Below are 16,257 nucleotides of genomic sequence, written 5' to 3' on the forward strand. Positions count from 1 at the left end.
GCGACGGTGGGGGCAGGCCGCAGCCACGCGGCAGGCAGGCAACAGGGAGCCACCGCCGACCCGGACCGTCCGCCCGCGCCGGAGACCAACGACACCGTCACAAATGGACCCACGATGTTCCCCGTTCCCGGTAGTTCCCTGCCCGCAGTCAGCGGTCTCTCCTTCCCGCCCGCCGCAGCCACGTCCACCGCTGGACGCGTGGTCGGGCCCAGGTCGCTCTTCGCTGGCGCTGCGAGGTGGCTGCCCGAAGGTGCAGGCACAGCTCACCGGTCATTCGCCGCTGCCGTTGTTGATCGATCGGGCCTTTGCCGTGGTTCCGACGGCCCGATCAGTGCGGGGATGCACTTTCGGGTTGGGAGCTTTTCGCTAGTGCTCCCGTCTGTCCGCCATCTTGCCTACTACTATTCTTACTGTACACCGCCTGGAGTGAATTCCTTCAAAAAGGCAGTAAATAAATCCTAACAAAATTAACAAGGCATGGAATCAAACAAGTTTAGCGGTAATTAGATGGCAACACCAGTAATTGGGAAACAAAGCCAGTGCTGGACAGACTTCTACTGTCTGAGCCCTGGTCATGACTGGACAAATTCAGCTTCAGTAACTGGAGAATAAGGCCAATGCCAGACAGACTTCTACAGTCTGTGCCCCGAAAATGGAAAGGGCATATCAAGATACATATGTAGTATCACATCATACCTGTCTTCCAGGGGGTACTGGTAGGACAGTGCCTTTGTCTCACTGCATCCCTTCGATAAGAGCTTCAGCATGGATATGCACCTTAGATGTAGGAGTTTTGAGGACTATTGTGGTTTCTCCTGTCTGGTTGGAGTACATCCCAGTGGTCTGGCATGGACAATATGGAAGGGGAATTTTGGACTTACCTACCAGACTAGTTCAGTGCCCACCCATGGGGGCAATGACACTTGAGTTCTTGATCTGATAAATTCAGTAAGTTAACAAGTACCTATGTTGTAGCTGACTCTGAAGATACTTGTTTCCTTGGTGTATGAAATTCTCATTCCTGGGTTAGTGACCTTGAACGGATGATTTTGACTACACCAGGTTTGGCTTTGGGGGTGAATTGGAAACTCAAAACTTAATTGCCTTTAGTAGTCTTAGCTTTGTGTTAAATAAATCCTGCACATAATACTTGAAGGGCATGCTATATAGCAGGTCTATTAAATGTTATTAGTGCAAAGCATTTTATTTTGCTTTTCTGTTATGTGTTTGATGTTGCTTTTGACTCCTACTACTTATCATTTCTATAGCGCTACTGAACGTACGCAGCGCTGTACACTTGAACATGAACTTTTCACTTGTTTGTAACCTTTATCTTGTCTTTCTGTCTTCAATAGTCTGTTTTACCCTTATCCCTTATTTGTCCTGTCTGTTCTCCTGAATTAGATTGTAAGCTCTCTTGAGCAGGGACTGTCTCTTCTTCATGTTCAATTGTGAAGCGCTGCGTACGACTGGTAGCGCTATAGAAATGATTTGTAGTAGTAGTGCTCAAGAAACTTATATTGCTTACTTTTTAAATGTAACACTTTAGATTTTTCTTAATTTTCATTACCGTTTCTATTTGAGAAAACGACTTTGCCTGTACTAATAGTATCCATATGGATTTTATCCATTGCAAGCACCTGTTGTTGGGCTTTTCTAGCCTTGTCCAAAAAACTGTCCATCTCCCTAGTGAGTTACCAGCATAATTATCATTTATTCTCAGCATGGGAATATATTTAGGTTGAAGAATTTATTTCAGATATTGACATTTTAAGAGTAAATTTAATGTTGTTTCTATATTTATACCCTGATCTATTTTAACTATCTTATTTTTTTTTTCTAACTCTCTCTTAAATAGAGGCATATTCATCGTCCCTGGTCCTAGCTAAGGTGTCGCTTAGGCTTCAAAGCACCAGTGGCTGAAGCACTTCTGGTCACTTCACAGTTAAAGCCAGATCCCAGGAAGATTTGAGGAAGAAAAGGGTTCTGTACAGGCTGTTATCTCAAGAAGCAAGATGGTTGGACACGAGGAGATGGGTGCGGCACAGCTTTGCTGTTCTCATGGTCTGCCCTTAAAGTATTTTTGTGAAACAGATCAGCTTGATGTCTGCGCAGAATGCATAGCTGGGGGGCTCCACCGCGATCACCCATACCTGAACATGGAAGAAGCGTGCAAGAAACGCAAGGTGAGTGTTATGCTAGCACAGTAGACACAAGGTCTTAATTTTGTATAGCTGTTAGGCATTCAGCTACTTCATGGTGCGTGTGAATGGATTATTTTTCACTTGGAAGATTCCTTCTGCTGCTTTAGGATGTCAGCTTAAGTTAGAACCAGATTGACAATGGTTCCATAATCCTTGCTGCAGCTACCTGAATTTTATTTTCCATGGTTTCTGTCTTCCTCCTTCCTGTCTAGTCCTGTAATTGAAGTGAGAGTTCTTGGCTAGGGGCTGCCGACTTTGGTGTCCTCTGGAACTTGTGCAACATGAATATGAACAAGTGTCACTGTTGCATGATGACTGGAGCTCCTTTCCCCAAGAAGTTGTGAAAATTTGCCTCTGCAGTATCTCTGGTTGCAGGTGGAGGGAATAGGAGAGGGCTGTGATACCTGTATCTACAGCACTGCACAGATAGTGCTCTGGGGAGCTTACAATATAGTCAGCAGATGGACAGTGAGGATTAAACATGTTTCCTGAAACATACTCAGGATGATAGGCCAGTATTTCTCTCTTGGTCCTTCACGCCCCATTCATAGCTGTTCACATTGACATCTGTAGTAGCAAATTTGTTACAGAGGAAATAGAGCAAAATAGCTGGATTTAGAAAAAGTAGTTGTTACTACAGATAAACATTACCACGATGTCAGCACCCACAGAGGCCATCATGTGGCCATGGCATGGATAAACTCTGATAGCCATTGAAAGCGGCATTACAGAATTGGGTTTTTAGTCAGGATTTGAATGTGGCCAGGGGTAGAGTTACTTGCTGCTTCAGGAAGGTTGAGGCATTTGGTGAAGCAAGGTAAATGGTGCAAAGCTAGGATTTGGTAATGGGGAAGGTTGCAGATAATTTGCCTGAATAATCTAGGTAAGGAGCAGGAGGGTAGCGTGAGATGAGAGAAGATTTAAGGACTGAGCTCAAAAGCAGATAGTGATCCAATATAGTGATTTGAGAGGGGTTATGTGGTCATAGTGATGAAGACTGACGATAAGCCATCATCTGACTTCTGAATAGTTTGAAATGGCAGGAGATGATTTCAGTGGAAGTTGCAGTAGCATAAGCACAAGATGATGCGGGTTCTCATAGTGTGTTCAGTGAGAAAGGCACAGCTTTTGGACATGCTAGGTAACATTTTTTTTTTACTACCTAGGATAAGGCTTGGGATAGTTTTTAACATAACTATAGAAAGGAAGGGAAGTGTGTTTGGGATGAAATATGAGAAGTTTCATCATGGACATATTACGTTTTTGGTTTTTTTTTAAGTGGATCTTTTCGTCCAAGCAGTCAAGTTGAGATTTGGGCGTGAATGCTGGGAAAGAGTTCAGACGCAGAGAGGTAGATGTGAGAGTCATCACCATAAAGGTGGTACTAGAAGCTATGGAAGAATTGCAAGGAGACAAGTATATATAGAGAAGAGGGCCAACACCTGAGCCTTGAAGAAGTCTGATTTAAAGTGAGAGAACTCTGATGGAAGCTTCCCCAATGGTAACTGTGAAACAGCATTGGGAGAGATAAGAGGACCAAGACAGAGCTGAGTCATTAAAGCCAGGTAAGAGCAATGTGCCTTAGAAGGTGGTGATCAACAGTGTCAAAGGCTGCAGAGAGAGAAGGCAAAATAAGGATTGAGCAGTGGCCTTTCGATTTGATCATTGCAAATTTTTGTCAAGGACCATCTCGGTGGAATGAAGAGGGAAAGAGCCAGATTAGAGTGGATCAGAAATAGCTGAAGATGTCAGGAAATCAAGTTGGTGTATGTGAACAGAACATTGAAGGATTCTGGATGGAAAGGGCAGCTGGGAAATTGGACGGTAGATAGGGCATGTTGGATACAGTAACGCGAGGTGGGTTTTTTTCTTTTGGGGGGGGGGGGTTGCTTTTTAGAAGGGGTGTGATCATGGTATGCTTTAAAAGCTGTGAGCATTGTTGTAGTAGAATGTGATGGAGGATATGAGAGATGGGAGAAAGTGACATCATCCTTGATGGCAGTGATGTATTTAGGGGAGGTGCTTGGTGGCATATGCACCCCCTGTCGGACCCCTCCTCTTCCCTTCCCTTAAAACATTCTCAGCTTTAGTTTTAACCTGGGCAGTGGCACTTAAAGGCTGCCTGCAGCCTGCTCTGGGACTTCCTCCCTGAACCATCTCACCTTTTAGGGTAGGACAGTTCATGGAGGAAGTTTCATTACAGGCTGCTGCCTGGGAGAAGACTAAAGCCGAGAAGGTTTTAAGATGGTGGTGCGGGGGTGAGACGCACCCCCTGTAAATTAGTTCTTGGCTACGCTACTCCCTGGTGGTTACCTAATCGGTTTATGCCATTTGAATTTTACTGTATATACTTGAATAGAAACCTATTCAAATATAAACTGGAGGGGGGGGGGTTAGGTAACAATTGTTTAACCTGTCAAACAGAAACACACACAAAAGAAAAAGCTGTGGAAGTAAGCCAACTTCCTTAGCATAGCACAGATCAATCCAGGGCTTGTGGGTTGAGCCTGTCTGCCAGCAGGTGGAGAAAGAGGACACTGAATTTCACTACCCCTTGCTATCCATTTCCTGTAATGTGGCAGGGGTGGCCATTTTGGATTCACATGCGAAGGCTCCCCCACTACGCCCTAATGCTGGGGTGGATTCAGGGCCTGCTTTATCTGCCCTGGCAGCATCTGTGCTTCCCAGCAGCTCATCTGCGGGGGAGTGCCCTTTCTCCCCTGAATTCACCCTCGTGCATCAGGCATTCTCACTCAAGAGTACTCAGCCTGCTGAGTCTCCCCTTGAGGCTGGGCCTTCTAGGTCTCGGGGTGAGGGGATTGCTTTGTTGAAGAAGCCTCTGCCTTCTCAGCATTCGGACTGGGAGGTGGACTTTGGGAGGCCTCTTTAGATCTCTGCTGGGTGCTCGGATCAGGGGGACTCCTTGGAGGAGGGTGAGCTCCTACCAGATGTGGGTGGTGATCCCTCTGCGGCTTGCCTTTTTTGGACGGAGGAGCTTATGGCTTTTTTTTTTTTTTTAACTCGCTTTTGAGGTCCTGGATATTTCATCCCCGGCGCCCCAGCCTCCTTCTGCTTCTTCCTCCATCATGGGTTCTAAAAGACCCCCCCCCCCCCCCCAAAAAAGGCCTTTCATGTTCATGAGGCCATGTAGGAGCTTATTTTAGCCCAGTGGATGACTCCTCATTTGGGGCTTAAGGTAGCTTGGACCACGGCATGTCTTCTATCCGCTTCTTCCGGAGGATCTGGAAAAGCTTAAGCTGCCTGCGGTTCATTCCTTGGTTATGGTGGTAATGTAAGAAGACTATGGTCCCCCGTCCAGGGGGATACAGCCCTCAAGGACATGCATGATCGGAAGATTGAAGATGGATACAGGGGAGGGAAATATTTTTTCACGCAACAAATAGTTAAGAGGATGTGTAACAGCAGTTAACATATCTGGTTTCAAAAAAGGTTTGGCCAAGTTCCTGGATTTAAAATACATAGTCTGCTGTTGATATATAGTAACGTAGTAAGTGACAGCAGATAAAGACCTGAACGGTCCATCCAGTTTGCCCAACAGTTGCATTCATTATCAATTCAAAATTAAATCAACAATGAACATGATATTTTACACTTGATGATGGTCTTTGTTGTTTCTGGGGCATAGACCTTAGAAATCCGCCCAGCTCTGTCCTTATGGTCCAACTACTGGAGTTAACATCAAAGCTCACTCCAGCCTATCTGAATCCGTCTTGTCATATGCAGGACACAGACCATAAAAGTCTGCCTGGTACTGTCCTCACTTCCCAAATTACTGGAATTTCCGTCAAAGGTCTTTCCAGCCCATCCTAAACCAGATTGCTGTGTGGGACCCGGACTGTACAAGCCTTCCGAACACCGGCCTTAGTTTTTACAGCCAGAGTTGCCATCTAAGCACCACTTGACATGCAAGCACTCATTCAACCCTTTAATGTTTTTTTTAATACCATTCATTTTCTAATTAGAGATCCTCTGTGTTCATCCCATGCCTTTTTGAATTTCGCCACCGTTTTTATTTTCTCCACCACTTCCCTCGGGAGGGCATTCAGGCATCAACCACTCTCTCTCAGTGAAAAGTTTCTGATATTACTTCTAAGTGTACCACCCCACAACCTCAGTTCATGTCCTCTAGTTTTATCATTTTCCCTTCTCTGGAAAATATTTGTTTCTATATTAATACCTTTCATGTATTTAAATGTCTGCATGATATCTCCCTGGTCCTCCTTTCCTCTAGGGTACACATATTCAGGTCTTCCAGTTGCATTTTTGTTGCCTTCCTCTGGACCGCTTCAAGTTTTCTTAATCTTTAGCAAGGTACGGCCTCCAAAACTGAACACAGTGTCTCACCAACAACTTGCATAAGGGTATCAACACCTCCTTTCTTCTGCTGGTTATGCCTTTCTATACAGCCTAGCATCCTTCTGGCTACGGCCACTGCCTTGTCGCACTTTCATCTCCTTCAGATCTTCAGATACTATCACCCCAATGTCCTTCTCCCTGTCTGTGCATATCAGCCTCTCACCGCCTAACACATAACTCATTTGGATTTCTGCTCCATAAGGACATTACTCTGCGCTTCTTTGCATTGAGTTTTAATTGCCAAACATTAGACCATTTCCCCAGTCAGTTCTCGGAATATCTGGGGGAGCGTTTCAACACTTGGGAAGGCATGGTGTGCCTTCCAGAAGTGCGGATCCTGAAGATTCAGTTGCAGATTCGTTTGTTTCTTGTGGTCAAGGATCCATCCGCATGGACAATTATCCAGGTTCTCGGTTCCCTGGCGGCGACCATCGAAGTGGTTCAGTGGGCAAGGGCTCACATGAGGCCTCTTCAGTCTGCCCTCTTGACGCATTGGGCCCCTCAGTCGGATGCACTCTCTTGCAGGGTGCTGCTTCACAGGACAGTATGCCTCAGCCTTCAGTGGTGGTTGGATTGGTGTCGTCGGAGTCAAGAGCATGCGTCTGGACCCTTTGGACTGGTTGCTGGTGACTACGGATACCACTCTCTCCTGGTGGGGAGCCCATTGTCAGGGGCAAGTGGCCTAGGGCTGCTGGTCGGAAGAGAGATCCCACTGGTTGATCAACAGTCTGGAGACTTGGGTGATATGTCTCGCCCTGTTGGCCTTTCAATGGTTGCTTCACCTCCGGGATGTTTGCTTGCTCTCAGACAATGTGGCCGTGGTACATAGAAGTACCTACCATACATGTACCTCATTCTACCACAATATCACTGTGTATTTATTCATACTATGTATTTGTTCAGACCGGAATCGGCTAAAGCCGTTAACGGTTATATGTAAGCCACATTGAGCCTGCAAAAAGGTGGGAAAATGTAGGATACAAATGTAACTAATAATAATTATTGCCATACGGGGACAGACCAAAGGTCCATCTAGCCCAGCATCCTGTTTCCAACAGTGGCCAATCCAGGTCACAATAACCTGGCAAGATCCCCAAAAAAGTACAAAACATTTTATGCTGCTTATCCCAGAAATAGTGGATTTTCCCCAAGTCCAATTTAATAATGGTCTATGGACTTTTCCTTTAGGAAGCCGTTCAAACCTTTTTTTAAACTCTGCTAAGCTAACTGCCTTTACCACATTTTCTGGCAACGAATTCCAGAGTTGAATTAGTGAAGAAAAATTTTCTCGGATTCATTTTAAATTTACTACTTTGTAGCTTCATCGCATGCCCCCTAGTCCTAATATTTTTGGAAAGCGTAAACAGGCGCTTTAAATCTACCCGTTCAACTCCACTCATTATTTTATAGACCTCTATCATATCTCCCCTCAGCCGTCTTTTCTCCAAGCTGAAGAGCCCCAGCCGCTTTAGCCTTTCCTCATAGGGAAGTCATCCCATCCCCTTTATCGTTTTCATCACCCTTCTCTGCACCTTTTCTAATTCACTATATATTTTTTGAGTTGCGGTGACCAGAATTGAACACAGTATTCGAGGTGCAGTCGCACCATGGACCGATACAAAGGCATTATATAACGTATTCATTTTTCTTTTCCATTCTGTTCCTAATAATTCCTAATATTCTATTGGCTTTCTTAGCCGCCGCAGCACACTGAGCAGAAGGTTTCAATGTATCATCAACGACGAAACCTAGATCCCTTTCTTGGTCGATGACTCCTAACGTGGAACCTTGCATGACGTAGCTATAATTCGGGTTCCTCTTTCCCACATGCATCACTTTGCACTTGCACACATTAAACGTCATCTGCCATTTAGACGTCCAGTCTTGTAAGGTACTCTTGTAATTTTTCACAATCCTCCCGTGATTTAACTACTTTGAATGTTTGTGTCGTGAGCAAATTTAATTACCTAACTAGTTACTCCCATCTCTAGGTCATTTATAAATATGTTAAAAAGCAGCGGTCCCAGCACAGACCCCTGGGGGAAGCCCACTAATTACCCTTGTCCATTGAGAATACTGACCATTTAACCCTACTCTCTGGTTTCTATCTTTTAACCAGTTTTTAATCCATAATAGGACACTACCTCTTATCCCATGATTCTCCAATTTCCTTTAGAGTCTTTCATGAGGTACTTTGTCAAATGCCTTCTGAAAATCCAGATACACAATATAAACCGGCTCACCTTTATCCACATGTTTGTTCACCCCTTCAAAGAAATGAAATAGATTGGTGAGGCATGATTTCCCTTCTCTGAATCCATGTTGGCTTTGTCTCATTAATCCACGCTTTTGAATATGCTCTGTAATTTTGTTCTTTATAATAGTCTCTACCATTTTGCCCGGCACCGACATCATACTCACTAGTATATCATTTTCAGGATCTCCCCTGGAACCTTTTTTAAAAATCAGCGTTACATTGGCCACCCTCCAATCTTCCAGTACCACGCTCGATTTTTAAGGATAAATTACATATTACTAACCATAGTTACGCAAGTTCATTTTTCAGTTCTATCAGTACTCTGGGATGAATACCATCCGGTCCAGGAGATTTGCTACACTTCAGTTTGTCGAATTGCCCCATTACATCCTCTAGGTCTATAGAGATTTCATTGTTTCTCCGACTCGTCAGCTTCGAATACTATTTCTGGCACCTGTATCTCTCCCAAATCTTCCTCGGTGAAGACCGAAGCAAAGAATTCATTTAATCTCTCCGCTACGACTTTGTATTCCCTGATCGCCCCTTTTACCCCTCGGTCATCTAGCGGTCCAACCAGTTCTTTTGCCGGCATACTTGGTTTTCCTTGTCCCTGCCTTACCCCATTCCCCCTCCTCCCGGAGTTCCTCTGTGGCTGCCTGCCTCTAACTTTCCTCACAGTAAAAAAAAAAAAAAAAAGAAAGAAACAGAGAGAGGCTTTCTCCTGAGCTCCTGGTTCGGTGCAGCTTGACCGCAGCTTGTTTGACTTGGTCTCCTGAGGTGAGAGTGGTGCCCAGCTCCTACGGGGAGGTTCCCGCTGACAGCGCTCTGTGCGGGGTAAGTTTTGGTGCGATGGCGCCATTTTGTTTTCTGTATTTGATGGCTGCTGAAGGGGTTAAGCGCTGCTCCCACTCTGGGAAACGCAGATCAACAGCGGGGCTTCGCAGCACATGCTGCCTAGATGCTCATGCTGGCATGAGCATGGCGGGCGGTGATTCTTCCCACCCGCTGGAGTTGGCAGTGGCCTCCATCTTGGAGGCGCCGTGTGGCTCAACCCTCATGGTTGCGGAGGGGTCTGAGTTCAGGGGGATGCCTCGTTTCGAGATTTCTAGAGGAGCTTTTGCCTCCCCTTCCCCCAGTGTGGGGGGCGGATGTACAGGGTGAGTTTTTCTCCCCTGAATTTGTGCTGCTGATGCATAAGGCTTTTATGTTAAAAAGAGCACTGCCTGAGGCTCCTGACAATTCCTGTTGGTCTGGGTTTAAACAGCATTCACGCCTGATGTAAATTTTTGACCCTCGCAGCCACTCCTCTAAGGTTTTTTTTCACCGTTCTTCTAATTTTATCATAGTCTCCTTTTTTAAAGTTAAAACGCTAACGTATTGGATTTCCTGTGTATACTTACTTCAAAGCTAATATCAAATTTGATCATATTATTAACTGTTATCAAGCGTCCCCAGCACCATTACCTCCCGCACCAGATCATGCGCTCCACTAAGGACTAGGTCTAGAATTTTTCCTTCTCTCGTCTGCTTCTGTACCAGCTGCTCCATAAAGCAGTCCTTGATTTTGTCTAGGAATTTTACCTCCCTAGCATGCCCCGATGTTACATTTACCCAGTCAATTTTGGGGCATTTGAAATCACCCATTATTATTTTGTTGCCCAGTTTGCTTCCCTAATTTCCTTTAACATTTCTACATCCGTTTGTTCATCCTGGCCAGGTGGACGGTAGTACACTCCTATCACTATCCTTTTCCCCTTTCCACATGGAATTTCAATCCATAGGGATTTCAAGATGTGTTTTGTTTCCTGCAGAATTTTCAATCTATTTGATTCAAGGCTGTCCTTAACATACAATGCTACCCCTCCACCAATTCGATCCACCCTATCACTACGATATAATTTGTACCACGGTATGACAGGGTCCCATTGGTTATCCTCCTTCCACCAGGTCTCAGTGATGCCTATTATATCTAATTTTTCATTTAGTGCAATATATTCTAACTCTCCCATGTTATTTCTTAGGCTTCTTGCATTCGCATATAGACATTTCAAACTAGTTTGTTCCTATTTACATCATGCTCGGTACTTGACAGTATTAATTTGCAATTTTTTGTCTGATTTTTTTTATTTAAAGACACCTGATCTACTACGGTCTCTTTTGCAACCTCACTATCGGGATACCCTATATTCCCTGTTTTGGAAGCTTATGTCAGTCGCCAAGGGGGTACAGAGAGCGCAAGAAGCAGCCCTGAGCATGGCCTGTGAATCTACAATTGCTGTCTGCAGTGCATGTGGCGGGCTCTGCCAATCTCGAGGCAGATTTCAGTCGCCGTCGTCTGGATCTGGGGGAGTGGAGTTTGATTTCCTTCTTGTTTCAACTCATTGTTGACAGGTGGGTTCCTCCGATCATGTACCTCATGGCTACAGCCAAGAATGCCAAGGCCCCAAGATTCTTCAGTCATTGAAAGAAGCCATTGTCAGAGGGTCTGGATGTATTGGTTGAGCCCTGGCCGTCTCAGGGTCTACTGTTTGTGTTCCCTCCGTGGCCGCTCATCGGTTGAGTTTTTCAGTGCATTCAGGGTCACGGCGGTTAAGTAGTTCTGGTGGCGCATGACTGGCCACTCTGGCTGTGGTATGCCAATCTGATTCGGTTGCAAGTGTGCGATCCGATTCATTTTCCCTTAGAGGGTGGTCTGCTGCAGCAGGGTCCCATTCTTATGTCCGATGTGGCTCGTTTCTCACGGCTGTTGAGCGGGCGAGAAGGGTATTCCTCTGGAGTGGTTCATACACTCTTGAATTCTAGAAAGCGTTCCACCTTCTTGGCTTACGTGCGAATATGGTGTATTTTTGAGGCTTGGTGTGGAGAGAGAGAGGTGCTTCCCCTGCGGGTTTCGGTTGGAAACCTTTTGGACTTCCTGCAGTGTGAGTTGGAGAAAAGGTGGTTGTTGTCTTCCCTTCAGGTGCAGCTGGCAATTCTGGCTTGTTTTCGGTGCCCGATTCAGGGGATGTCATTGGCTCTCCATTCGGATGTTTCCCATTTTTTCCAGGGGGTCAAACGGATGAGACCACTGGTTCGGCCGGTTGTTCCTCAGGATTTGAATTTGGTGCTTTCGACCTTGGTTAAGGGCCCCATTCGAGCCTCTTCAGCAAGCCTCCCTCAAGGATCTTTCTGTCAAGGTGATGTTTTTGGTGGCTATTACATTGGCGCAGTGTATTTCGGCGTTGCAGGCTCTATCATCAGGAGCCATTTTCTGGTCTTCTATAGCGAGAAGGTGTCTTTGCAGCCAGTTCCATCTTTTTTTGCCGGTTCCATCCTTTTTGCCTAAAGTGATTTCTCCTTGCCATCCTTTTCACGGGAGGAGTCTTCTTCCTTGTATAGGCTTGATGTCTGTAGGGTGCTGAAGTGTTATGTTCGCCGGACAGCTGAGTTTCGTAAGTTGGATCATCTCTTTGTTTTGTTTTGGTGGTCCATGGAAGGGGGGAGGCGGTGTTGAAGGTCTCCATCGCTCGCTGGATTAACGAGGCTGTTGCGTCCGCTTATCTTTTGTAGTGTGAGGATGTGCCTGCCGTGTTGTGGGTGCATTCTACGCAGGCTCAGGCCACTTCTTGGGCAGAGTATTCTCTTATTCCTCCGCAGGACATTTGCCGGGCGGCAACTTGGTCCTCTTTTCATTCTTTTGTCAGGCATTACCGGTTGTGTGTTCAGTCCCGGCAGGACGCTTCTTTTGGAACTTCTACTGATTTGGGGAATTTCCCACCCTCGGTGAGTACTGCTTTGGTACTTCCCACTCATCGGGAATGGTCTAGAGCAGATGGTAAGGAAGGAGAAATTAGATCTTAGCTGCAAATTTGCTTTCCTTGAGTCTCTCCAGACCATTCCCGAACCCTCCCGAGAGGAGTGTGTCATCTTGGTGGGGTGCCTGATGCTTTGAGGGCTCCAAGTGGCTACTGTGATGTCACATTCTCATTTGGTTGGATGACTGGTGGGTCCCTTCCAGGGGTTCCTGAAGAGAGTTTAGTTATTTTTTTTTTCTGTTTTGGGGTTTTGTGTTTCTTTTTATGGTACTTGACTATTCGAAATACTGAGCAGGTCAGGGTTGCTTAGCCCCATAGGTGTCACTTCTCGATGGTTCTCAGTCTCCCTCTGCTGGTAGGAGTGCATATTACCCACTCGTCAGGGGTAGTCTGGAGAGACTTGAAGAAAGAGAAAATTAGCAGGCAAAATCTAATTTCTCCTTGGTTCCGCCCTCTCTGACACATCACATATGCTTCAGAGGGGTGGTACTAACAGGGCCTCCATGAGTGGATAGACTCGAAGATTGAGTGTTCTGGTGCCGGGCCTTGTACTAATTGATTGGGGCCCGGACTCTCAAGCAGGTTAGCAGGCAGCGAGAGGAAATGGGACTCGGGGGGTAAAAAAAAAAAAAAAAAAGTGCTGTTACGCCATGACGGCATGTACCGGCACAAAAAAGCACGGAGTTTTATCGGCCTTTTCAGAACGTTCTGAAACGTTCTGAGTCATCCAGAGATCTCCACATTTTTGGTGCAAGAAAAGTAAAGGTAACAAATCCCTTTTGGCTTTTGTTTCTTTTTCAAGGGCTGCATAAAGGTAAAGTGGCCTCCAAATCTTCAATAATCCAGTGCATTGAGGCTGCCTGCATTGTTCATGGAAAAAGGTTCTGGAGATCTTAAAGGCTTCTTCCTCCCGAGCTCAGGCAGCATTGTGGCTAGATTCCCAGGCGGTTGTGCCAGAGGATATTTGCAGTGTGGTGACTTGGTTGTTGCTAAGCATTACAAAGTTCACCTGAGCCTTTCATTTCATTTGAGTCGGAAAGCCAGCCGCAATTGATGCGACTTTCTAGTCCCCGGAAGCAGGCCGTTCGACCGAAACGCAGTCTTTAATATGGCCATCAGCATCGGGCAGTAGAGTTTTTCTATCGGCACTGAAACTGCAGATGAAAAGTAGTCACGATTCATTTGTCTCATGTTTTATTTTCTCAAGGTTTTGGTAGGATTTTATAACTAGAAAATGCTGTTTTTTTTCTTCTTTTTTTCAAAAAGCTAGTGTGTAATACAGTACACATTAATATATGGTCTTTCAATAAAGAAATATTTCATTTGCATGGAGGCTTGGTTCCGGAATGGCAAGTGGTTTGATGCTACGCAGTAGGCTCAAGGGTTTGGAATAGCTGAGTGCTATAGGAGACCTAGCCTGGCCACTGATTTATATCTGATACTTCCGGTTCCTTTTTTCCTCCTTTTTTTTTTTCCTTTTTATTCACATCACAGTTTCTTTTGTTCCTTTTTTCATATATGAAGCATTATAAACTTGACATACTTGGGGTGGTGATTCAGGGGCCTGCGCGCTCTCTCTCGTGTATATCATTCATCCAAAATTGGGGGCATTAATGATGGGCTTTCTTGATGTGTGCTTTGTGGACCTAGCTTAGTTTCTCTTCCTCCATCTGCTGATAGGAAAGGGCCACAACCCTCTGGTCTAGGAGGACTCGAGGAAAGGAAATTAATAGGTATGACTAAATTTCACCTTATGGAGGAGGCAGCATTGTTGGTTAATGGAGAGTACAGTGAATTCCTTTTTTATTCTGTTTAAATATAACAGATTTTCTCCAGGCTTACTTATGTTGGCCTGTGTTGTACTCAGCAGCTTGTAGAATGGGGGCATGTTTTGTTTGAAAATTTATGAAAACAATACCACTGAAGGCTGCAGGACCTCTTTCAGCATATGCCGGTTAAGCATTACTTAAAAAGAAAATGTTAAAGATGATCTGAAGGCTGAATCTCCTGTGTATAATATGCAAACCACTTTGATTATAACCACAAAGTCAGTATGTCAAATTCCATCCCCTTTTCTTTCCCGTTAATGAAAGTTTTAAAAAAATGTATACAATTCTTAATACACCCCTGAGCAAAAACTTAAGCATTTACTTAGGTGGGAGGTTACATAGACATTGAGAGAGAGCAATGACAATATACCTTTTTGAAAGAAGCTCAAGATCGGCACTTGTGAGCTGTATGGTAGAAAATGAGTATAAAATGTCATATAGATGGTATTACACTCAGAGGGGAACAAAGCTGTTGCAGAATTGATCACATTTGTAGTTGCTGCAGCCCACATGGCTATGGCAAGGCCTGGAAGCAGATGGGACCACCTGACCTAATCTCAGTTGAAAGGCTGCTCTAGCATGTCAACTGGATGTCTAAATTATCAGCATTAAATCTGGATAGAATTGAGCAATTCAATAAAATATAGGCCCCCTGGATGCAACTCTCTGATAATGATGTGGCAATAGACTGTAAGTATGGCAAGGCTTATTTTAAGAGCACGAAGAAAGATTATATAGGCTGGTGATTGTTTAGCAACCAGGGCTTTTTTTTGAGGGGGTACTTGGGGGTACTGAGTACCGGCACCTTTTCCATTGTCTGCTACAATTGGCCCATGGACCCCAAGTTTTAATGAAGGGAGCTCAGGCTCTACACACCAATTCTGCCTTGTCATAGATTCTGTGACTGGTTGGAGGGGGCCTGCCTATTGTGGGGTGGGTCCTTCAGTGGATTACCCCACCCCTGAAGGGTGGCCTAGCATTTGAGTATCGGCACCTTTCTTGCTAGAAAAAATACAGTGATAGCAACTGAGAGCAGCAAGGCTTTGGGGAGAAGTGGGGGGGGGGGGGGGAGGATGTTAAAATTGTTCAATAGCTTGACTCATGTGAATTCAGTGTTGTGTTTATGTAACATGACGGTAGATGCTGATGGATCTAGTAAAAACTTTAATGGAAGAAAGGAGGATGTGAGAGATGGAAGAGATTACTATAGCAGGGAGGAGAGTTGGTGGGGTGTCAGAACAATTAGTGAATTTTAGTGAAGGCAAGAAGATGGAAAATTTCCTCTTCAGAGATTTTAGAAAAAGCAGGAAAGTGTTTCAGGGGTTACAGGAAAGGGAAGGAGAGCATATGAAACTCTAAAAAGGGAGAGAGCTAACATCGCTGTCTTTTTGCTCTCAACTGTTCTTCAGCAAACTGAGGTGCATGCAGATGATGTAACCCAAGAATTTACACGCAGAACCCTGTTTCAGATTGATAGTGTATACAAAACTAGTCTGATGGCTCATACAGAAGTTTTTTTTTTTCCCATGTCAGGATGTTGCAGGACCAATATTCACAGCCCCTGGAGAAACTCTGTCATCTTACAACAGCACCACCTATAGAGCTCATGGTATATAGTCCCTAGCTGTACGCAGTGACTGGGATGAGTGAACTGTGAAGGGATATAATATAGAGGAAATATCACCAAGTAGTTGCAAATGAAGGCTTATTATACCAGATCCCATCCCTGGTTCTAAGTATGAAATCCAAAGGAATGGGGGACCATCCCCTCTTTAAAAAAAAAAAAAAAAAAAAAG

The 16,257-nt window shown here is 45.0% G+C and overlaps 1 protein-coding gene across 8 annotated transcripts in view; it reads left to right on the plus strand.

Annotated features, from left to right (window-relative positions):
• Positions 1-16,257, plus strand: part of CASP14 (caspase 14) — an 81,550-nt gene that overhangs the window by 14,153 nt on the left and 51,140 nt on the right. For all 8 annotated transcript variants that reach the window (XM_030209511.1, XM_030209512.1, XM_030209510.1 and 5 more), the window contains one exon: positions 1,859-2,186. In XM_030209511.1, coding sequence (XP_030065371.1) covers positions 2,016-2,186 — 171 coding nt within the window. In that variant the 5' untranslated portion in view covers positions 1,859-2,015. The remainder of the gene's footprint in view (positions 1-1,858; positions 2,187-16,257) is intronic.

This window comes from Microcaecilia unicolor, chromosome 7 (assembly GCF_901765095.1).
Source record: "Microcaecilia unicolor chromosome 7, aMicUni1.1, whole genome shotgun sequence".
In the NCBI taxonomy this organism is placed as follows: Eukaryota; Metazoa; Chordata; class Amphibia; order Gymnophiona; family Siphonopidae; genus Microcaecilia; species Microcaecilia unicolor.